General features: G+C 37.8%; 1 protein-coding gene across 1 annotated transcript in view; it reads left to right on the top strand.

Annotated features, from left to right (window-relative positions):
* Window positions 1-24,790, top strand: part of LOC126252267 (uncharacterized) — a 640,413-nt gene extending 615,623 nt beyond the window's left edge. The window contains exons 31-32 of the mRNA XM_049953140.1: window positions 17,229-17,371; window positions 22,305-24,790. Of these exons, the coding sequence (XP_049809097.1) occupies window positions 17,229-17,371; window positions 22,305-23,018 (857 nt within the window). The 3' untranslated portion in view covers window positions 23,019-24,790. The remainder of the gene's footprint in view (window positions 1-17,228; window positions 17,372-22,304) is intronic.
* The last annotated feature ends 246 nt before the right edge of the window (window positions 24,791-25,036 follow it).

Below are 25,036 nucleotides of genomic sequence, written 5' to 3'. Positions count from 1 at the left end.
GTAGAGTGTATCAGATATGTTTTGAATTTGATATAGTGTATCACAGTTGTATCTTCAACTCAAGATTGTTTCACAAAATACATTTGTTTTGTGTTTGCAGTTGTACTGAATTTGAAACTAAATTTATATGTTTCAAACTTGTTGTTAATTTGTGAGTAAATGTAAAAATTCTCTAATGGTTCATTTAAAATTTTATATAAAACAATAAATGTAACATGTTACAACATTTTGTATGGCATTGGTGACTGTAATATCCTGTAGAGGTCAAACCTCTATAGTCAGAGGTGCTTTCTTTATTTTATCTGTTGGACATCTTTCCTCATGAAAATGTAGGCTCAGTTAGTTTTTCGGTTCACCAGTTCCTGTTTGAAATAAAAAAAGTACTCTCATTGTGATGAAAGATGATGTCAAGTGATAATGGTGTATCCACTGGCAGATATATGAAATAACAGTAAACTGTATTCAATCAGACATCATCGTACCTGCTGAATATCAGAGAGGTCAATGAGATAAGAAAGATATGTTCAAGCTGCATGTAATGGGAAAACCGTTGCTACAAAATGTACATCTGTAGATACTGTCACTAATAAGCATGCTTGCTTTCCAACAGTCCTTTGAGTTAAATAGTAATAGATAAATAAGCTATTAGTTTGATATATTGCTCAACATAGCCGTTGTGCACTTAGTTTTGTAACTGTAAGTAATAACTCTCATAAAATTGTTCCATCCAACAATTTTCTTGAGTTCCTTATGTTGTATGCTTTATATCAAGTATTTGCGATGCATGTTTCCACATTCTGTAGTGTCTTGTATTTTGATGATGTTAATATCCTCACAATTTTATTTTTAGTGTTGATTCCACAAAAAGCAGATACATCAATGTTAGGATTAAGCATTGCTGAACACTAGGCATTTGCTAATGGATATTAGTATCGTCAACATTACAAAGGAAGAAAATTTTGGTTCAGTTTTCTCAATTCTATTTATTCATTTATTTTTAAAAACAGTATATATGCTCAGTTGCCATTTGCCACTCTTAAATTAAATTGTATGATGTTATATTGATTAGTATTCGTTATTATTGATGTTTATAGAGTAAAATTATTTTGTCGAGTTAACATTTTTATTGCAACTTCACTGTTTCACTCAGTGCAAACATTTGTATCAACCTGTTTGCAGTTTTTGAAGAATATCACAGTATGATTTGAGAATGTTAACCAACTCATATCATTAAACCATGCGTAATAAAAGGTGTCATTGGCTTTAAAACTCTTCCATCTTTCAAAGATACAAATACAGTTTGAGAAAAAGAAAGGGAAGTAGAAATAATAATTACAATTACCCGTAACTGATTTGGTCAATTTTCTTTCATTGGAGAGGGTAAACAATTCTCTAAGAATACGCTATTATTTGTATATAAACCAAGCAACATTAGGATGGTTTAGTTTTTTATTATACATAACAGTGGTACCATTTTACTTTTATTGTTAATATTTTGTCAATATTGCATCAGCAGTTGACTGCACTAGACAGAAGATACAATAATATTTTGTTACGTTACGCAGGTGAGGGGAATCTGACAGTATTATGAAAAGGATAGATAGTTACTCACCATTTAGTGGAGATGCTGAGTTGCAGATAGGTTCAACAAAAAGACTGTGAAACAAGCAAGCATTCAACCAAAGAGACCTTCATCAGAATTGGACAAAACGCGCGCGCGCGCCCGCGCGCGCACACACACACACACACACACACACACACACACACACACACACACACACACACACACACTGCAAATGCAACTCACATACGCATGACCACAGTCTCTGGTTTCCTCGCCTACCCCTTGCTCATTAATTTACTGCATCATCGCCACAGTCATCTTGAACAATTCTGAATGTCAGATAAGATTTCTCCTTTCATCTATTCTTGTCTCCTCCTCTTGTATAATTTTCCCCTCGCCACCATTTCCACAGTATTGCTTTCAGTCAGTTTATGAACTTCATCATGTGCTGTCCACTCTGTGGTACCCTTTGAATCAATATCCTCACAGCCTGAGACATTTTTGAGCAAAAAATCTATATCATCATTTCCTTGTTTAGTTTCAGTTTCACACATGGATTCAAAGTTAAAATGTCCACCTTAGTAGCATAAAAGAATTTTTGAAGACCTTACAAGTGACACATTCAGATTTTCTTCTTGCGTTTTGGCCAACCACCTTGTGGCATATAGCAAGTCAATCCTCTTCAGAATAGTTACACAGTCTTCATTATTATCAGTCACTGACATCAATTAACTAAGAAGACGGTGATGATACATCTTCTCTAGCATTTAAAGTGTGTCCTGGTCTATCGGCTAACAAAGAGTAATCACATTTGTTGTTAAAAATAACGCTTTGCTATCTACATCCTCAAGTTTGTCACCGGCAGGTTGTGAAGGTGCGATGTTGAAAAGGACTGGAGCTTTGCTTGGTAAATTGTTGTCTTTCAAATATTTCTCTGCTGTTGTTGTTGTGGTCTTCAGTCCAGAGACTGGTTCGATGCAGCCCTCCATGCAACTCTATCCTGTGCAAGCTGCTTCATCTACCAGTATGTACTGCAGCCTACATCCTTCTGAATCTGCTTAGTGTATTCATCTCTTGGTCTCCCTCTATGATTTTACCCTCCACGCTGCCCTCCAGTACTAAATTGGTGATCCCTTGATGCCTCAGAACATATCCTACCAACCAATCCCTTCTTCTAGTCAAGTTGTGCCACAAGCTCCTCTTCTCCGCGATCCTATTCAATACCTCCTCATTAGTTATGTGATCTACCTATCTAATTTTCAGCATTCTTCTGTAGCACCACATTTCGAAAGCTTCTATTCTCTTCTTGTCCAAACTATTTATCGTCCATGTTTCACTTCCTTACATGGCTACACTCCATACAAATACTTTCAGAAACGACTTCCTGCCCCTTAAATCTATACTCGATGTTGACAAATTTCTCTTCTTCAGAAACGCTTTCGTTGCCACTGCCGGTCTACATTTTATATCCTCTCTACTTTGACCATCATCAGTTATTTTGCTCCCCAAATAACAAAACTCTTTTACTACTTTAAGTGTCTCATTTCCTTATCTAATTCCCTCAGTATCACCCGACTTAATTCGACTACATTCCATTATCCTCGTTTTGCTTTTGTTGATGTTCATCTTATATCCTCCTTTCAAGACACTGTCCATTCCGTTCAACTACTCTTCCAAGTCATTTGCTGTCTCTGACAGAATTACAATGTCATCGGTGAACCTCAAAGTTTTTATTTCTTCTCTATGGACTTTAATACCTACTCTGAATTTTTCTTTTGTTTCGTTTACTGCTTGCTCAATATACAGATTGAATAACATTGGGGAGAGGCTACAACCCTGTCTCACTCCCTTCCCAACCACTGCTTCCCTTTCATGTCCCTCGACTCTTATAACTGCCATCTGGTTTCTGTACAAATTGTAAATAGCCTTTCACTCCCTGTATTTTACCCCTGCCACCTTCAGAATTTGAAAGAGAGTATTCCAGTCAACATTGTCAAAAGTTTTCTCTAGGGTCTAAAAATGCTAGAAACGTAGGCTTGCCTTTTCTTAATCTAGTTTTTAAGATAAGTCGTAGGGTCAGTATTGATTGCCTCATGTGTTCCAATATTTCTACAGAATCCAAACCCCTGAGGTTGGCTTCTACCAGTTTTTCCATTAGTCTGTAAAGAATTCGTGTTAGTATTTTGCAGCCGTGACCTATTAAACTGATAGTTTGGTAATTTTTACATCTGTCAACACATGCTGTCTTTGGGATTGGAATTATTACATTCTTCTTGAAGTCTGAGGGTATTTTGCCTGTCTCATACATTTTGCTCACCAGATGGTAGAGTTTTGTCAGGACAGGCTCTCCCAACGCTGTCAGTAGTTCTAATGGAATGTTGTCTACTGCCAGTGCCTTGTTTTGACTTAAGTATTTCAGTGCTCTGTCAAAATCTTCACACAGTGTCATATCTCCCATTTCATCTTCATCTACATCCTCTTCCATTTCTATAATATTGTCCTCAAGTACATCGCCCTTGTATGGACCCACTATACAGGGTGAGTCACCTAACGTTACGACTGGATATATTTCGTAAACCACATCAAATACTGACGAACTGATTCCACAGACCGAACATGAGGTGAGGGGCTAGTGTAATTGTTTAATACAAACCATAAAAAAATGCACGGAAGTATGTTTTTTAACACAAACCTACTTTTGTTAAAATGGAACCCCGTTAGTTTTGTTAGCACATCTGAACATGTAAACAAATACGTAATCAGTGCCGTTTGTTGCATTGTAAAATGTTAATTACATCCACAGATATTCTAACCTAAAGTTGACGCTTGAAACCTCCGACGTTCAGTTGCGTGTTGTAACAAACGCGGGCCACGGTCGGCGAGCAGCATCTGCAGGGACATGTTTACGATGACGACCATGTTTACGAGTGTGGCTGTAGTGCACTGTTGTGGTTTGGTCTAGCTGTCGCAGTGTCCGCATGTAGCACTTGCTGCTATTGTTATTTTGCATTCGTCTCTGCACGCAGACCAACTGTAGTACACCGTGTTACCAGATGTCTGTGATAGTGTAGTGTTGTAGGAACTGTGACCATGGTGTATTCGAACTCTGAAAAGGCAGAGATGATACTCATCTATGGCGAGTGTCGACGAAATGCAGCTGAAGCCTGCAGGATGTATGCAGAGCGGTACCCGGACAGAGAGCATCCAACGTGCCGCACATTGCAAAACATCTACCGCCAACTGTATGCAACAAGTATGGTTGTAGCACGCAAACGGGTCCATAACAGGCCCGTCACAGGAGAAGCGGGTGCAGTTGGTGTGTTAGTTGCTGTTGCCATGAACCCACACATGAGTACATGAGACATTGCAAGAGCCAGTGGACTGAGTCAAAGTAGTGTCATGCGCATACTGCATTGTCACCGCTTTCACCCGTTTCATGTGTCGCTACATCAGCAATTACATGGTGATGACTTTAATCATCGAGTGCAATTCTGTCAATGGGCATTAACAGAGAATGCGTTGCAGTTCTACCTGTTTACCGATGAAGCGGGTTTCACAAACCACGGGGCAGTGAATCTACGGAACATGCATTACTGGTCCGTGGACAATCCTCGCTGGCTCAGACAGATAGAGCGACAGCGACCGTGGACTGTAAATGTATGGTGCGGAATCATTGGCGACCACCTCATTGGTCCTAACTTCATTGCAGGGGCCCAAACAGCTGCAACATACATCGCGTTTCTACAGAATGATCTGCCAACGTTGCTCGAAAATGTCCCACTGGAAACGCGTCGACGTATGTGGTATCAGCATGATGGTGCACCTGCACATTCCGCAATTAACACTAGGCTGACCCTTGACAGGATGTTCGACGGGCGTTTCATAGGACGTGGAGGACACATAAATTGGCCAGCCCATTCTCATGATCTTACACCTCTGGACTTCTTTCTGTGGGGTACGTTAAAGGAGAATGTGTACCGTGATGTGCCTACAACCCCAGAGGATATAAAACAACGTATTGTGGCAGCCTGCGGCGACATTACACCAGATGTACTGCGGCGTGTACGACATTCATTACGCCAGAGATTACAATTGTGTGCAGCAAATGATGGCCACCACATTGAACATCTATTGGCCTGACATGTCGAGACACACTCTATTCCACTCCGTAATTGAAAACGGAAACCACTTGTGTACGTGTACCTCACCCCTCATGGTATTGTACATGTGCGTCAGTGAAAAAGACCAATAAAAAGGTGTTAGCATGTGGACGTAATGTGCTGTTCCAGTCTCTTCTGTACCTAAGGTCCATCACCGTTCCCTTTGGATCCCTAGGTAATTTGGTGCTCTCCGATACACACGATCGAACAGCAGAGGAGTGGTACTCAAGTGTCAACTTTAGGTTACAATATCTCATCAGTATTTGATGTGGTTTACGAAATATATCCAGCGGTAATGTTAGGTGACTCACCTTGTATACCCCTTCCACCTTTCTGCTTTCCCTTCTTTGCTTAGAACTGGGTTTCTATCTGAGCTCTTAATGTTCATACAAGTGGTTCTCTTATCTCCAAAGGTCTCTTTAATTTTCCTGTAGGCAGTATCTATCTTACCCCTAGTGGCATGTGCCTCTACATCCTTACATTTGTCCTCTAGCCATCCCTGCTTAGCCATTTTGCACTTCCTGTTGATCTCATTTTTGATACGTTTGTGTTCCTTTTTGCCTGCTTCATTTACTGCATGTTTATATTTTCTTCTTTCATCAATTAAATTCATTATTTCTTCTGTTACCCAAGGATTTCTATTAGCCCTTGTCTTTTTATCTACAAATTCATTTTGGAACAGGTTTGTGAACATTTCTGAATCCATCCATGCTTTCTCCTGATGAGTGTAACGTAGGGGCAGCGATTTGATTTTTCAGGTTTTTGAAAGCTCTAGTTTCTGTGACTTCATTATTAATGTAAGCCTAAGCTTGTGGTTGCAAGTTGCTTTACTGCAAGTTAATATGGTAACTCATTTCCTACTTTCCTTGTATCTGGATGCACAGACACCCTAAAGTGTTTTTTGTAGGAAGCATCTTGTAATTTAAACCACTCGCATCATAGTAGTACAACAGTTTGCCAGAAATTCACTCCTAGACATTTAACTTTGAAAGATAGTCTTTGAACAATGGCACAGCCTCTTTGTTAGCAGATAAAGCTTCTCCACTAATGGTAATCTGGCAAATACCAAATCATTTTCTCCACTGATCTAACCATCCGTTACTGGCAGTAAATCCTAAATTTTCTCCTTGCAGTGCTTTTTCCTGGAATATGGGTTCTTTAATTGACAAACCTTTTTCTCTTAAATGTCCATGCCATAAAAATAAAGCTTCCTCAACTTCTACATGCTTACCTTTTGATGTTGTCTTCCTTACCTTGAATCCACTTCCACTAACTTGGGAAGCACACCATTTTTCAATTTCTGCTTGATTTTTCTTCCAGTCTCCAACAGTATTTATTCCTAAGTATCGTCTGTTGAAGAGTGGTTCCAGTAATTTATTCAGTACCTTATAATTCTGACTCCCGATGTGCTAGAAGCACAAAAGCCATACAAAACATTTTGAAAGGCCACATTGCATTGTAGCTGGTGCGCACTTGCAGGAGCTTTGGAAAGGTACAGTACAAACAATAAATTAATCCTCATTTTATCATGGAGAAATATATTTTTGCAAAGGACACCAAAGACAGTAGCAAATGTTCCGCTTACAAAGAGGAGATTTGTTGAAGTTGAAAATAACCTGTCGGAAGCACACAGAAGCCTTGGGTGTTCTTCATAGTGAAATAAATGTAACTTATTTGAAATGGAAAAGACAAGCAACCTCTCACCAGCAGAAGAGTGTTGGTTGGCACATAAAGACAGTGAGAATATCAGAAAATCACGTCAGGAAAGTATTGCCTAAGAACTGTGACTAGGCATTTGATGCAGTTCCACACTTACACCTTGTGAACAAAGAATAAGTGTTATCAGATCAGCTATGTGAGTGGATTGAAGGGTTCCCAGGAATCAAAACACTGCATATCTGTCTTTAGATGTGTAAGTAGCTTCAAGTTACTGAATCATTACTGTCGCAATATATATCATTGATCTAGTGGACAACATCAGGAGCCCTGTGGGGTGGTTTGTGGATGATGCTATTGTAGATAGACAAGTAGCGACACCTGAAAATTCTTGGGAAATGTAGGAAGACCTATAGAAGATTATTCAGTATTATGTGTTTACACAATTGCCAACAACGGGAAACAGCCACATTCAACAAATAGCTGAAGAATACACACAAAACTAATTTTAGGAAACTCAGATTGCCACACAGAAATTCATTGGAAGAATCCTCAGGAAGTGAAGTCCACTCATGAACAAGATAAGTTAGAAGTGTGGCAACCACAAGTAACATTGTTTGGTACCATTCCGTTGTTGGTTTAAAATTCTGAGACCACTTCTATTCCTTCATTATTGCTTCAGCTAACAGCGATAAGCTGTGTTTTATACATCCAAGGGAGCAGCAATAATATAAAATAAACACTGAACCAGGTGAAAAATATTTCTATCCATGCAAGAAAATTATCCAGATTCTGAACTAGCAGCACAGCCCCTTAATGAGGCAGTTCCGTATGAGTTAATTATTAATGAATAAGTGTTTGATGGGGATATGATGCAACTGCACTGTTTAATGCTCCGAATGTGTCATTATTGTGCAGTAGCAATTGTGCATGGCAACACAGTGATACAGTGAAAGTTTATTTTATTGTTGTTCAATAAAACAATGATTTAGCTCATATAAGTTTCATCCGTCATTGTTGATTAAACTAGGATTGAACTGTGATTTTGCTCATACATGTTTACCTGGTAACACAAAAAAAGCCGTCCTTTAATTGTATATAAAATGTAACACATGCCCACTTGTGTTATGAAAATTGGCGCATCCGCTCAAGGGTTAGCAAGCGCAAAACTTCATGAAGATACCCATCAAACTCCAGTGGCTGGCATTACAAGACCGGTGTTGTGTGTCATGGTCTGGTTTACTCATCAAATACTGACAGTTCTAGGAATGTACAGTGTCAGCCAACATATTATTTCCTCTTATGTATATGTTTTTGAAAGGCCATGAAGCTGAAATTAGAAAGGCTCAAAATTATATGGAGACTTACCCAGTAGTCATTCGTGCTACACATTGTTCATAAATGTAACAGGTAAGGGAGCAATGACAGTGGTACATGATGTACGTACCCTCCCTCACACACATAAGTTGTCCTGTTGGTTTTAGATGTAGGAAAAAACTACAAAAGGTGTTATGTTGTATGTGGGGCAGACCAGTGGAATAGTAAAGGTGAAGTGCATGAAATTTAATCATCACTTCTGACTAAAAAAGCCAAATATGTCTTGTTACCAAACACTACCTGGAGTGTAATCATCAAATGAGATAAGACAAAGCAGTAGCATGTTGTAGGATCAAATTTTTTGGGGTTATGTTGTTAAGCAGACAACTGAAATAAGTAAGTTGGAAAACTTTGTTAATAGAGTGGTGGTTTTAGTTTAGGCTCGGCTTCGGATCTGGCACTCTGATGTTAAGATTTCGGTAGTAACTCATCTGTCACAGCCAGGCAACACAGATATGGTGTACATTTCACTGAGCAATGGTGTGGACATACAAAAACAAATGAGCACCAAAGATTATTGCAGGCACTGTAAATAGAGGAACAAAACTAATAATACATCAAATCGGCTTGTTGAGTAAATAAGAACATCTAAAGTAACTGGTAGGAGCACTAGAACAAGATGTAGAAAAACTTACTGTAATTTATATTCATTAAACATGAATTAAGTTGTGAACTGATTAAGTAATGCCCTTGCCAAAGTCCCTACGGTCTGATGTTTTATGTCAGTATGTAAGTAACGAAAATTAAACAATTGAAACTCCAGGTTGGAATATCAGTAATATTAGGAAATATATAGATTACTACTCATTGTACAGATAACTCGTTGAGTTGCAGACAGGCACAATGAAAAATCTGTTACATGTTATAGCTTTTGACCAAAAGCTTCTTCAGCGAAGAAAACAGTCACACAAGCAAACACACCTCATACACACATGATCACTACCACCTGTGCACTGCCTGTAGTAGTAGTTGTGTGCTTGCTTGTGTGAATGTTTGTGTGTTTTCTTAGCTGAAGAAGGCTTTGGCTGAAAGCTACAATATGTAACAGTCTTTCCATTGTGTGTGTCTGCAACGCAGTGGGTCATCTTTACAGTGAGCAGCAATGTATCCATTTCCATTTATTATTAATGAAAATTAATTTCTGTTCTGTGTAAGGATTTCGTTTAGAAACTTGTGACACCATCTGTATATCTATGAATGTATACGGGCTTAGATTTAAAAAACACTGGATGGTGAAATGAATGAAACAGTTTCTTTGAAGGTACACATCTGTGAAATAAAATTCTACTGTTGGTTATCATTCAGTACCATGACTGCCCCACTCCCATGCTTCGTAAAATGTTTGGCATGATGCCTACGAGGTGGTCACAATTTAGTTGCCCAATCCTGGCCCCTCCTGACATTATCCAATGTGTCAGAAAAGTTTGTGAGATGAGACACTGGATGTTTCAGCAGGTCCCAAGTGTGCTCAGTCAGTTCATGTTGGCAGATACGGCTGACCATTCCGTTAGGTTGCTTGCTGCCTCCTGGAACAAGGTGCTCAAAATGTGGGTGAGATATGCCCATGCATTATCCTATCAACAGAAACACACTTTGCTGAAATGTTGATTATAGGGTTGGACAATGGACTGGAGGATACTGTTCCAATACTGCATGGTCCTCCAATTACTTTTTATAGCATGTATATATCCCTACATTCCTAAAAGTGACTGTCACAGCCCTCCTCTTTGCACCCAAACAGACAGTATGCTGGTCTGTTGCATTCATGTTGGGGTAGCTACAATCCAGTATTTGTAATAATGGTGAACTGGTGGTGTCATCATCTACTACCAGGCAGATTTTTTTTTTTTTTTTTAAATGTTCAGAGCTCATTGCTGTGGTGTATTCCAGTTCAGTTGCTAACTTCCCACACTCATAATCCTTCTTGTTGTAATGAAACTCATGGTATAAGTTTGAAATGACATTTAAAAGCATGTTTACAGGCTGAAAAGGGTACACAAGCACCATTATTATTGTCTTCACAGTTGGAGACATAGTCAGCTCTACTGAAGTGACACAACAATAAAGCTTCACTTTTACCTTGATTACACAGGTGGCTGTACCTAATGATTCCTGTGGTAAAAGATCATTGAGAAAGAGGTTAAAAGTAAATAAAATAACAAAAAAAGATATTTACCTCTTTTTGAACAGTTGATAGATCACCACCAGTTTTATGATTAAATCTTGACAGTTGACTGTCCTTCAGTTCCGTTCAGTTCTCGGTAAAACTCAAATCACAACACATCTTTTGTAATTTCTCATATTGTTAGGATGCAGGTAACTGCATTATGAGAAATATATAAATGAGGCATCTTCAGTAGTGTTTAACACTAAAATTATTTGCATTCCTTTCTGCCTTGAACCTTGACATTTTCCTGTGGGATATTTGATTGATGATGTTATTTATAGTTGCTAAATGCAGAATAAAGTTCCAGATCTACAGTGTTGTTACCTTTCATTTAAGTATTTACAGGACTTAGTAACAATAGGTTGGTGTAAAAGAGTTACATTCTGATATAAAACTAAGTAATTGTTACTGTCATATACACTTGTTAGTAATTGAATTGGAGAAGCTGCAATTTTGGGAGGAGAGCATTCTTCTTGCTCCTGTGAATGGAACTTCCCAATGTGTCATGGGATCATGTTAGACAGTGTACTATCCATTGTAAAGATTGTTGAGTGCACCAGTTGTTGGGCACAGAAGGTACCGTTTCGTTGCATAACTCTTTTTCATCACATGTTGCTGGGCACAGGAACACTGCCATTGGATGCACAGAGCATGAAAAGAGGTCACTCATACTGATGAGACATGGCTCACATTGAGGATGTCAAATTAAACACTTTCAGCTGTCTAGTTTCCAAACTTATTTTATTTGGCTACCAGTTTCAGTGATTTACTATGCCATCATCAGGCATAGTGACCAATATGTAGGAAGATTCCACATTGGTTTTGATCAAACCAACCTACATGTTGGTCAGGGGCCTGAAGATGGCATAATAAATTGCTGAAACTGGTAGCCAAATAAAATAACTTTGGAAACTGAGATGGCTGAAAGGTGTTTTTAAGTTGATATCCTCTACTGAACAGCTGAGTCCCACAACCATCTCTGAAAAGATGGGGATACAAAGATGGTTCACACTGGTTGCACTGTTTGGGACATGGTAGGAATTTGAAAATGATGTGAGGTGAAACATCTCACACTCTAAAAGGCAGCTCCTGGATATATTCGTGTGTGGCAGATGTTTATGAGGGATGTAATGTGACACCTCATACGTATGCCATTCTCTATCACTGGCAAGTGGCAAATGAATATGCAGTGTGACTATGTGTGTTTTATATTTACCCCTCCTCCCCCTTTCCCCCTCCCCAAGCAGGCAATGTGCACCACTAACAAGACTGATTTCAGGAAAGCTCCAAAGGCATACAGGCCTTTCTGTGATGTCTTTTATTACCTGACCTCAGTGTTGTAGACATATTTCAGGATGTCGTCAAGTGAGATATGTGTGCATAGGTGCCATCTCCATGCAATCTCTGTGATTTTTAGGTGGCAGTTAAGTAGTTATAGTTCAGGATGGCTCCCCAATGCTTTTGATGTGGAATCAGGGCCATAATGCACTCTACTAAGTATTTTGTGAACTTCAACACAATCATAATTTGTGTGAAAGTATTGAAGTACCACATTCAAGGCACTGGGATCACATGTTAAGAAAAGCAGTTTTCATGTTCATAGCAGGATAACAGTGCCAGGCCTAATATTTGGAATGAAATTCATGCCTGTGAAATAGTGGGAAAGTTATGGACTTGATTAGCCATTTTTTAGAGGCTTCAGTGACAATATTGATGGAAACAGTTCTATGTCAGTGAAGAGAATCTGAAATCATTGTGTCCTTGCTGTCCATCCTTTCTTTTCTTTTCAAAGAGAAAAAGACAAACTGATTATTTGGGAATGACTGACAAATTATTTGTATTATCATCAATGACAAAATTCAGGTTCTAAGAGTCACGGAGGAGTCCAAATAGTCAGTCCTGAAATAATTCCAATGGAGGACGAGGAGTAGGAGGAGGAGGGAGATTACAATTAACATTCTATATATATTGACCTCATTGAACATGAACTGTCATTATTGCACAACATATGGTGTTGTCCCAAAATCAGTTGGGTAACCATTTTTTATGCCTCTCTCTGAGATTCAAGTTGAATTTTGAAACAGTTCCAGAGGTGGGATTTTCAACTGAGGAATGATAATGTGAAGTAGTGAAGTGAGAAATTTGTCTCCTACATGAAAACATGAACTAGCACATGACATGGTTGTGTGTTTATCATGATTTAATACAAATTGATGTGAATTACCTGTCTTAGGAGTGTAATGGTGTCCAAATCTGAGCATTAACTTCTTGTGTAGCCATTTAGCGATCCAGCTACCAGTGTTTTAAGGGCTTTGCTATGTGGCTATTTCAGATGCTCTTCTTCAATTCTTTGTCTTGAAAAGAAAGATTGTCACAGTTTCCTTTTTGTTCAGAAAGTTGAGACTAACACTGCTATAAAACTCTTTGTTAACCATCATACAATTTATATTAATTGCAAGTCATTACAGATATTATTAAGAATAAAATAAAACAATTTGTTCTGACATGTTCTTTTACATCATGAACAGTGTGTGTGTGTGTGTGTGTGTGTGTGTGTGTGTGTGTGTGTGTGTGTGTGTGTGTGGTGGGAGGGGGTCGGTAAATTGTGTGTATAAAAACAAATCTATTAACTCTTTCAATATTCAAGATCCTAAAATAATGCAGGTACAATATTATCAATTGTTTGCTGAAACTATTTACTGCAATTTTGATTTGATATTTCTGGTACCAAATGTGAACTTAGAAATTTTATATTGATTACTTTGCAATAAAAGGAGTGAATGTAACTGAAGAAACATTGTAAATGGCTCAAAAGGTAGCTGAAAGATGCACAAATGTCACTACAGTTGTACAGTGAGCCAACTCTTTAAAGAAACTTCTGGTAGAATTGATCCATTTTGAGGCTGTTTCTTTTGAAAGAAAATGATTTGTCATGTAATGCCCACTGCACATTTTCTCTCATTACTTTGATGTATGGCAAACTTAGAGGCAGACCTATATGGGTCAATTGTACACTGACAACATGAGATTAGAGTAGAAGCCACAGAGTGTAGCACAGACTCTGTGGGTGCTGCAGGCAGGCAGCGGGGCCCGGCTTCTGGTGCTTCCTCTCTCAGTTGCCCCAGCCACAGCCACAGCCACACACACAACCAGGCTCAGGGGTTGGAGGCATCTGCAACAGTGCTGGCAGCATCACCGGTCCCGGCCCCACGCCTGCGGCGGCAGAGGCACTAGGCAGGCTGCGCCGAGGTAAAGAGGCACCCGAGCTGGCGGCGGGGCACGGCTCGTAGCTTGCACACTCGTTTGCTCGCTTAACCTGGCGACTGACTGACTGACTGCCTGCTATTCGTCATCACTGTTCCCACCTAATTCTGCTCGCTGTGTGGAAGACTAAAACTGCTTTAGTATCACTGTTTTTTGTATTATTTATTTATTGTTTTTTGATTTGTGGAATTTAATACATTGAAATAATGCAGTGTAAGTTGTTTTTACTGACTTTTCCTTTATTCATATTTATATACAGTACATAGTTATATTGTCTTGATTGTATCCTCTGTGTCATAGAACCAATACTATATAGTACTTAAAAGATACTGTGTTGAGTTTTGGTGTAGTTTGTGCTGATTCAAAAATGTACGGCAAGTGTATTTCATTGCTGAAGCTGTGTGCACTGGTAATATAATTTAAATATACAGACTTGACTGCCGGTTTCATTTTACAGTATCTAATTGGTTGATTATGGAAGCAATAGGTTCTTTTACTAGAAAGTATGACAGTTATGGATCTTATTTTTTAACACAGTTTCTCCAGGTGTATTCACGGAATGGGTCATATTGACGTTTTGTAAGCCTCAAAAGATAGATGTGCAATACTTTTTCCTTTTTTGGTGATGATAGTAGTTTGCCACTGGCCATAGGGATTGTCATTGGATTGTAATTAAAATGTTGTTCAGTAAGTTTATGAATTTAAGTTAAACAATTAAAAATATTGTTTTGAACTTTGGGTGTTTACCAATTGTCTAGAGAAAATCTATGCAGATATTTAGAAATTTTTATGACATACGATATTTCGATCTTGTATTACCAGTACATATGATTGTTAACATCAGGTTTTTTTGTGTTAAGTAGTCTCACCCTTTGCTGTGGGTAACTCTAATTGACTATTAACAATTTTGTTCACTAATAAAATTAAGTACAGATTTTTCTTGCTAATTATTGAACTGTCTTGTCATTACATTATGGCAAGAATATCAAAATAACACCAGCATTCAGTCCAGTAGCTATTTTACTGTTCGTATTAACTTGTAGCATTACAATAAATGCAGTTAATTATATTTAAATTGATATGATTGGAGGTTTTTTGTAAATAACCTTGTATATACATAAGAAATATTGGTCTGTGTTTGCTAAATGACCCTACATAAAATGCATGTAAAATTCAAAAAAATTGTAAATATTTTCTGTTGCAGTGTAGTAGCTTACTGGTAAAATTTATGACAAATATTCTCAACTTTGATATGGATTTTTTTTTTCTTGATTTTTAATTTATGCTTCTGTGAATTAGGCACTATGTTTAGTGGCTGTGCAAGAGGCTGAGAAGCTGTCTATAACTGTTGTGGCATAGGTTAAGAAGTTGTGAGTTCTGTTGTCACCTGCTCTTCTTATTGCTTTATTGATACACATATATGTAATTAACAAAGAAATATATAAGATAAAAGTTGTAGTCTTCAAATTGCAGCAGACACAGAAACCAACATCTGTAGAAATGCCAGCTTTCAAAATCTGATGCTATTGTACATCAGAAAAAAAGGTAAACATTGGGGAAAATGTATCTGTTTGCAGCTTGAGCAGTACCTCTCCCCACAACTCACAAGTCAACGAAGAAACATTGCAAAGCAAGAAGCAGCGATGCTACAAAATGGTGGCAACAAATGAGACTTGAAGTCCAGAACAGACAACATACTAGGATTATTGCAACACTAATGATCGGATTGTTGTCAGTTTTACTTGCAATCAGTTATGAGACTACACAGTGGGTGGAAGAAGTGCTTAAATTGTGCTATTTATGAGCAGTTGACATTTTATCACTGTGTCATATCAGGAGTGGACTATCAGAAGTTGAAAGGCATTCATGAAAATGAATGGTTGGTGTTTTGTATAATGATTTATAAAAGCTACAAAGCCATCACTATAACGTATGCTGAGAGAAATTTTTGTCCCAAAATTATTTTTATAGCTCCCTGGTCGTCTTTTGACAATTCCTTGAGATGTACACTTCGATTCTTTAAATATTTGAAGTTTCATAGTTTCACATTAGGCCTCTGAAGCCTCTACACTGTTACAGTATAGCACAGAAACACCTGTAAGTTGGGCAGATGGAAGTAAGTTTGATATTAGCCCTTCTAGTTAGCTGCGCAGTCTAATGCACTGCTTCGTGAGTGGGAAGGTGTGCCAGTCCCAGACACAAATCCACCCGGTGGATTAGTGGAGAGGTCTGGTGTGCAGGCCAGCCTGTGGATGGGTTTTAAGGTGGTTTTCCATCTGACTCAGCAAATGCTGGCTGGTTCCCCTTATTCCGCCTCAGTTGCACTGTGTCGGCGATTGCTGCGCGAACACTGTCTCCGTGTACGTGTACACCATAATTACCACGCAAACATTGGGGTTACACTCGTCTGGTGTGAGATGTTCCCAGGGCGGTCCTCTGGAGGCCAAACTGCACAATAACCCTGAGTTTGGTGTGGGGTGGCAGTGAGGTGGGTGGCCTGTTGTGTGGTTGTGAACAACTGAAGGCTATGGTGGGATGAAGCCTCTCCATCGTTTCTAGGTTCCCAGTTCAATACACAAGTTTGATCTTGTGCTATTCTTTGCTTTGACAAGCATTATATAGTGAAAAGAAATGAAACTTGACATGTGCAAATACTTTTAGAAAACGTAGGTTCATTTTTTTAAAGTGGTACGGCACATGTCAAATCACTGCAAGTACAGCATGTCTTGCAATATGTATTTTTCAGAGAGAGGTTCCAGAAGCTTTGTTTTCCTTGGATGTACCTTTGAGTCAGATTTTACAAAGGAACAGTTTCAGCCAGAGAATTAGAAACTTCTCTTGGTTTTATGTGATGAGAACAGAGACTACTTCATTTTGGGATGAACTAATGTCACCATTCGTAATCAGATAATCTCAGTCATTCTATATAGAATTTGCAGTTAACTTAACCCAAACCCTCAGTTGTATCACAAGTAACCAAGCAACTGATTGTGTGGAATTGTGTATTTCTTAAAAATATCTGTGTGTTTTTTTTTTACAGGAAGCGATCTGCTGGCAAGCTTCACATCAACCTTTGATCGTAAGCTGAAATCCCTGCTAAGCACCACGCAAGTGGCTGAAGAAGATGAAAACAAGATATACCGTGATCCAAGTCTCCACAGAGGGCGATCTGTGCATAGCTGGGTTAGTACATGAACAAGATATTCTAAATTGTATTGAATGTCATCATTCATTCAGTTATAGACATCCAACAGGTTGTGAAATATATAAACAGAGGAAACTAAATTAAATGGATTATGGATCAAGCTTAAACCTTGATTATGAATAGTTGGTTGCTTTCAGCTTATCATCATCACTCTCCTGCAACCAGCAAACACGTTTAGGGGGGTCAGTGAAAGATAGGGACATTAAATAATCGTGGTAGATGTAACTGTTCAAACTGAAGTAAATCATATGTAATGTATAAACGTTATTTTTTGGCCTTTAGTCGAAAGACTGGTTTGCTTCAGCTACCCTACCCTACCCTGTCCTACTATTTGGTGCAAGCCTTTTAATCTCTGCATCATTACTGAAATGAGCATCAGCTTGAATCTGCTTAGTGTTGCTAAGACTTGTGCGTGCGCGCGCGCGCGCGCGCGTGCGCGCGCGCGCACACACACACACACACACACACACACACACACACACACACACACACATTTCCCCTGCATAGTTTTTATTTTCTTCTTGTCTGTACTGTTCAGTGTCAGGTTTGATTCCCTTAAAAGGCAGTGCTCTGGACAAATGCTTGCATTCTAACAATTAAATGTGTATTAGATATTAAAATATTTCTCTTTCGGAAACATTTTTCTTGTTGTTGCCAATCTTCATTTTATATCCTCTCTATTGTGGCCACCATCACTTTTTTTTTTTTTTTTTTTTTTTTTTTTTTTTTTTTTTTTTTTTTTTTTTCCCCTGCACAAATATCATTACCCTTGGTGATTTTCATCTTATTATCTCTTTTCAAGATGCTGTCCATACACTGAATTTCTTTTCTGTGCCTGACGGAATCACACTGTCATTGGTGAATCTTAGAATTTTTATCCCTTCTCTCTGAACCTCAATTCCCATTTCAAATTTCTCTTTGTTTTCCTTTACTTCTTGCTCTGTGTGCAGATTGAATAACATGGGGCACAGGCTACAACCCTCTCTCCAGTCTTGTTCCCATATGAATTGTAGATAACCTTTCATGACTCCCTGAATTTTATCTCTGATAAATTCTGGTTTTTAAACAGTGAATTCCATTTGACATTATCAAAAGCTTTATGTAAATCTTCAAATGCTAAAAGTGTAAGTTTGCCTCCTGCAATTTGTCTTTCAAGATAAACTGTAGGGTCAGTATTGCTTTGGGTGTTCCTACATTTCTTTGATATTCAAACGTATATTCCCTCCAGATCAGCTTATACCAGTTGTTTCATCCTTTCATTTTCACACTTGTCTTTTGTATGTTGGGATTAGGTTCTTTATAATGTCTGGGAGCAATGTTTAATTATTCTTAGGAAGTAATTGTAATTGTTTTTCAAAAAATAAATTGTAGAAGTTGAATAGACAATCTCACATTGGAGATTCCCCTTTCATTTATACTGTACCCGTTACTTAAAACAGATCTTGTTGAAATGTGTGCGCCCAACTAGAGATGGGTGAACTCTTTCGTCTTTGGGAGCTAGGTCACTGGTGATGGTTTTCAGAAGCCATTCACTTTTACTTGTTCATCATTCCTTTTTTGTCTAATTATTCATGCTATACAACACAAATAGTCAATTGACAATATAATGTAACTAGATAGATAAAAAACATCTACTCACTGAGTGACAGCAGGAGATCACACACACAAAAGAAGGTTTAACTTACACAAGCTTTCAGAGCCAGTGGCTCCTCCTTCCAGCAGAAGAGTTGAAGAGGAAGGAAGAGCAGTGAAGGAAAAGGACTGGAGAAGTTTAGGGAAAGTGGGAGTGTACAGCATACAGACACATGGTGGGTACAGGGTAAGGGGGAACAGCTGTGAGGTTAGACCGGGGACCGAGTGAGGGAGAGTTTCTGTACAAGGTTGGAAAGTCAGTTTCAGTCTGTGGAGGCCTCAGTGAGAACCTTGGTGTATTTGTAGAGGGACTGAATTTGATTCATTGGTAGCTTGGCTGTAAGGAAGGGATTTTTTGGTATGGAATAGGTGGCAGCTGTTGAACTGGAAGGATTGCTGGTTGTGGGTAGGTTTGATATGGAAGGGGGTACTGATGTAGCCATCCTCAAGGCAGAGGTCAACCTCGAGGAAGGTGGCTTGTTGGGTTGAAGAGACCAGGTGAAGAGAAAGGGTCAGATGATAATGAGATTCTGGAGCTGTGGGGTATGGGACTCTGGGTGGTTAGGAAGGATTCCTGTAGATGGCCCACGTATAGGTTGACATAGGATGGTGCCTTGTGGCTTCCCATTGCCGCATCACAGATTTGTTTGAGGGTGACATCTTCAGAAGTGAAGGAATCGTGGGCGATTAGTTGGTTGTGGTAACCAGGAAGGAGGTTGTAGGTTGGGAATCCATTGGGCATTGGGAAAGGTAGTGTTCAGTAGCAGCAAGGCCATGAGCATTAGGGATGTTGGTGTAAAGGTAAGTGGCATCAATAGTAATGAGCAAGGCATCATGTGGTAAAAGAACAGGAACTGTGGGGAGTCGGTGGAGAACGTGGTTGGTGTTTTTTATGTAGGAGAATAGGCTACAGACAATAAGTTGAAGATGTTGGTCTACAAGAGTAGTGTGTTGGGTTTGTGGATTTTCAGGAGCATATAGAAGGTAGAAGTAGAAAAGTAGGAGTAGAAAAGATTCTACTTACTTTTCAGAACTATCAGAGTGGGAAGAGGAATAGGTCTGGGATGCTGGTAAGGGAGGGGTAGGTCACTGGAACTCGCAGTTGAGTTGGACTGAGCTGTTGTGGATGAGGGGAGATAAAAATGAATTGGAAGGCATCAGTCTTCTCTGCCCAACAAAAGAAAAAACAGTATTCTTAATATTATGGTTATTATTATCATCTTGTATGTTGTTTTGAGATAATCTATTTAATATCTTGGTAAAGTATGATAAAGCAGATTTGATTGATGGCTGGCCTACATACCTTGGTCATTAAGTGACTGATGGAAGGGAAGATGTAGCATAATTTTTTTCATTGTGAATCTTATTTGAGAGCATAAGTTAAGAACTTGGTCTTAAGCCGTATTAAAAGGAAAATTCACTTGGGAACTACAGAATTGTAAGGAAATGGAATGTCTGCCTATTACTTACCTTCAGGAGACAAGTTGCAAGTACTTCCAATATACATTTTAAAGTAGGAAAAATACAATACTAGCTTTTGGATCTGTTAGTAACTCCCTTGGGAAGATAAGTGGGTTTAGTTTGGAGGAGATTGGTAAAGACAGGCAGTTGCCCAGACAGAGGGTGAGAGGCACACATGTGCCTTTTTTTTTCTAGTTTGAAACAAATGTGTGGGCAGTATTTGGCACTTAAGTGGTATATGATTATCAGTGTTTTTATTAGGTATGTGTAGTTTTGTAGTCTATTGTACACTCTACCATCTTCGTATACATTCATCAACAACAGTCCTCAACAAACTGTTTTACATATTTTAATTTTTGCCATTACAATTTATCCTCTCTCTTGCTTCTTCTGCAGCCAAATTAATTACTGTGCTCTTGTTGCAAATGTCATGAAGTGTTACAGACATTGCCCCTGAGTGTAAATATAGGTTGCTAGGCTCATAGAGAACATGATCGACCAGTTCCCATGATGGAAGAACAAACAAAGCTCCTGTACAAATTTAAGCATGCACCACTGATGATACTATGGCCATAAATAGATAACAGATGTCAATTACTTAGGATACATAAACTTAAACGGGATACATAAACTTAAACGCAACAAATTATGAAATATGCAACGTAGATAAAACAGATTATAAATCCGTGTAACCATTTATCTTAATCTTCTCATTTACTCCTGGTAGTACATTAAGTTCCTTTTTTTACATTTAGTGCTTGTATTCCTAGACATCTTGGAACTGTATTCATAAGGCATTTTATGTACACGTTTCCCTTGTCCAATACATGATTTTCTTGTAACTGATTTTCAAATTATTTTCCAGGAGTAATTGATTTGATACATTAGGGTCTTATAAGTAATTATAAGCTTGATTTATTTTATATCCAACTTATACATGTTCACAAATTTTCAGCATTCTATTTCCATTTTCATTCCAACTTTTCTTGCAGCAACATTGCCTTCATTACTTCTGTTATCCTCCAGATAGTGTCTAACTGTTTAATTCCAAACTTTGAATTCATGAAACGTGTATGAGCTATTAATATGTTGTGAAGCAGCATTTGTGGTTACTATATTATTTTGGCACTTTTTGGATTCAGCTGCTGGATATTAAAAAGAAAAACAGTACTTTTTGATTTGATGCTCTGTCACAAGTGAATAAAAAAACCATATTACAATTAATTGTTCTTCTGTGCACATAATTAGCTTTTTTGTTTTCACTTATTTATTAAATATGTTACATTGTGACTTATATTGGCATACGTATCGAGCACTCTTTTAAAACAAAGATGATGGTGTTTGATTAAAAGGTTCATAAATAGTTGAACTTTTATGACACCACATTTTTCTTAATGGTATTATCCATTTTGATTAACTATCCCATAGGCAGGTTTTGCAAATGTGGCAGCATACAATTCATTAACATGTGTTAGTGCAACTATTTAAATTGAGAACACATGTGCCATGGTCAGCAACTTAAAATCAGTAAATCATCTCATGAAACATCATCCATTTTAGGACCAGTGCTTCGGACCTGCTTCAAACTATTTAAAAATGCCTATAAAGTGAAAATAAAGTTCCGTAGTTGTATTCTTTTTCCAGGCAACAGATGTTGGATACATCAGTGAATACTGTTGATAACTTGTCGCATGGAATATTTTTTAGAAGTTTCCTTTCTTGCTTAAGCCAGAGTTATGACATCAAAATCTGTAACTCTGTAACTCATGCTGTAAGTATTGTTGCTTAATTTATTGATTATTCTTTTCTTTCCCATAGGATGCATGTGTGAAAGAGGGCTGTGATGCAGAACTTCCAAGATCCCAGAACAGAGAGTCCAGCACAGGACAGAAAAATGTTTCAGAGCATAAAGCAGTCCTTTCTGATCTTAAGAACACAAGTAATCTAGAAAAAGTGGACACACACAGTGCTGAAAAAACAGATCAAGGCCTTATGTCTAATTCAAAGACAAAAAGTTGTGAATCAGCTGCTAATAATGAGAAAACTGAATTGACACGAAATTCAAAATTGAGGCGTTCGGGATCTCTTACCAAAGCAGACAAGAGTGAATCTTTAGCTAACACAAAACTTAGACGGTCTGAATCATTAACTAAAGCAGAAAGATATGAATTATTATCAACTACAAAACTTAAAAGATCTGATTCTCTCACAAAGACAGAAAAGACTGAGTCAAACAACAGCAAGAGGAAACAAGAAATGCGCACATTGCGAGGCTACGGCAGGGAGAAGGAGAATGTTGCCATTTTGGTGAAACTCAAGCGAAAGAATGGTATGCCAGAAAGATCTATTAAGCGTAGGCATACTGTTGGTGGCACTAAAGACTTTGACAAATTGCATTGGGTGGATAACAGATTGCAGTACCAACAACAACAGTTAAATGAGAAAGAGGATAAAGAAAGACGCACAAGTTCACCAGAGCTCAGCAGCCATAGTCTGCCAGAACCTATACCTCCCCTAGAGTCTCATGTCTGAAAATACTGCAGTGTAGGATGATTGCACATGCAAGTGAACTCATTTAGTTTGGGTGTGTAATTAACTCACACACTCGGCCTCACTCATCTGTATTGTACCAAATAATCAGTGTCAAGAGTTCCTTCAGATTTGTGTAAATAATCTGCAAATCTAGTTGGGCTGGTAACAGTTTTAAAATGGAAATGTGTGTTATATTTTAAGAATTGCTATGGATATACAATATATCATTCTGTCTTTATTGCAGTAGCCTTGAAGCTACATAAAGTGTCATTACTGGTGATATGTAGAGTAGTGTATTTGCAAGAAATTCAGAGTATATCTGCTGTATTTTAGAGTGGTCAAGTTTTAAAAATAAACTTTTTATAGTTAGTTTATATTGCGCTGTAGAGAAGCTATTCAAACATATATTCATTTAATGCCATTGTAAACTTGACAAATTGACTGAGAAAAACAATTTCAAATTAATATTTGTATCAAATAGAAAGTTACTTTTGTGATTTCTTTTGAACCAAATAGTTTCGTTGCACACATGCACGTTATTTTGGTACAAGTGTTTTGCCTGGTAAACTTTACAAAAACAACTTACCTGGACTCTTACTCCAGATATATATGTATTAGTGAGCAGAGATGACCTGCACAGAAAGTATTGTGATAAAACCTTCATATTTTTCAATGTATTTATTCCATTGTTCTTGCATCGATTGTAAATAATATGTTACTTTGGCTTTCTTCTGTTAAGTAGTATCGAGACTTCATAAATTTTAATATATTAATTTTACCAAAAATCCCCCTGAATTAAACTGTTTCATTTTGTATTATGTGTAACAGATTCAGAGTTATTTATTTGCACATACGTCGTTTCCTACAGTTTGTTAAAAAGCTGTTGTTTTGGTTTCTGTAAGAGGAGGATGATATTGTTCTAGTTTGAGCATCACGCTAGCTATAGTACAAATTACTGAATTGACTGCAATATTAAAATTTAACAATTCATCATCTTACTATAAATCGATATTTGTTGCGAAGGGAGAAGAAGAAGTCTGTTGTGGATAGTGTTCATAGTGTTTGTAGCAGAAGTGTAGTGTCTCAAGAGTTGCAGTTCATCAGCTTTGAATGAGTATAAAAAAGTGAAATGTGATATTTGTTTTTATTGTACAGTGTTAGAAATCTATAAAATACTTTATTTATTTACATGTATAAAGCTATAAAGTATGAGATTGGAATTTCTTTTCTTCGAGTTAGTGCAAATATGTCAATTATAAATAACGAAGAGAATTATTTTTTGTTTCACTGTAGGTTTTCAGTGATACACAATTATTTTTACAGTGTTGCCAATGTTGATATTTCCTTTTTTAAAAAAGTTATCTTAAATGCTTTTCATAAAAATAACTAGAAAATTTCATGTGATGGAAGCATATGTTTTCAGTGTTGTTGATATCCATGTAGATTAATGTATGATTTTGTATCATTCATAGAATTAATGTAGTATGTCAAAAATGCCTTATACCAAAAACACCAATGATATATTTTGGGCGCTTTTGTTCTTTCATGTTTGGTTCATACTCAATTGCTGTAATATTTTACATGCAGATTACATCTGCAATGTAACTTGCGGAGATAAAGAGCTGTAAATATATACTGAAACCGGTTGAAGGGATGAGTCTGTAAAAATGTACATTATTTATACAAAATATTTGTGTCTTTGTTTGAGACTTCGTCTGATTCATTGTTGCAATATACTCAGTGTGAATAAATATTAAATGTCTGGTGGTCCATTTATGCAAAAATTTCTCATTGCATCAACCCACATTATTTAAGAAGCACAAGCAATGTAGTTTGATAACACATAAAACCTTAGGATCTACTTATAGTCGTCTCCTGCTTGCCTTGTACTATACTCTCCAATCCTTCCTCCTCCTGCTCATCCTCCTCTGCACCCTTTCCCTCTTTTTCTGTCCTCCTCCTCCTCCTCCTCCTCCTCCTCCTCCTCCTCCCTCCTCCTTTTCCTTTTCTTCATCTTA

Source organism: Schistocerca nitens, chromosome 4 (genome assembly GCF_023898315.1).
Source record: "Schistocerca nitens isolate TAMUIC-IGC-003100 chromosome 4, iqSchNite1.1, whole genome shotgun sequence".
Classification (NCBI taxonomy): Eukaryota; Metazoa; Arthropoda; class Insecta; order Orthoptera; family Acrididae; genus Schistocerca; species Schistocerca nitens.
Note: the sequence above shows the minus strand (reverse complement) of the source record. Positions and strands in the feature narration are given on the sequence as shown.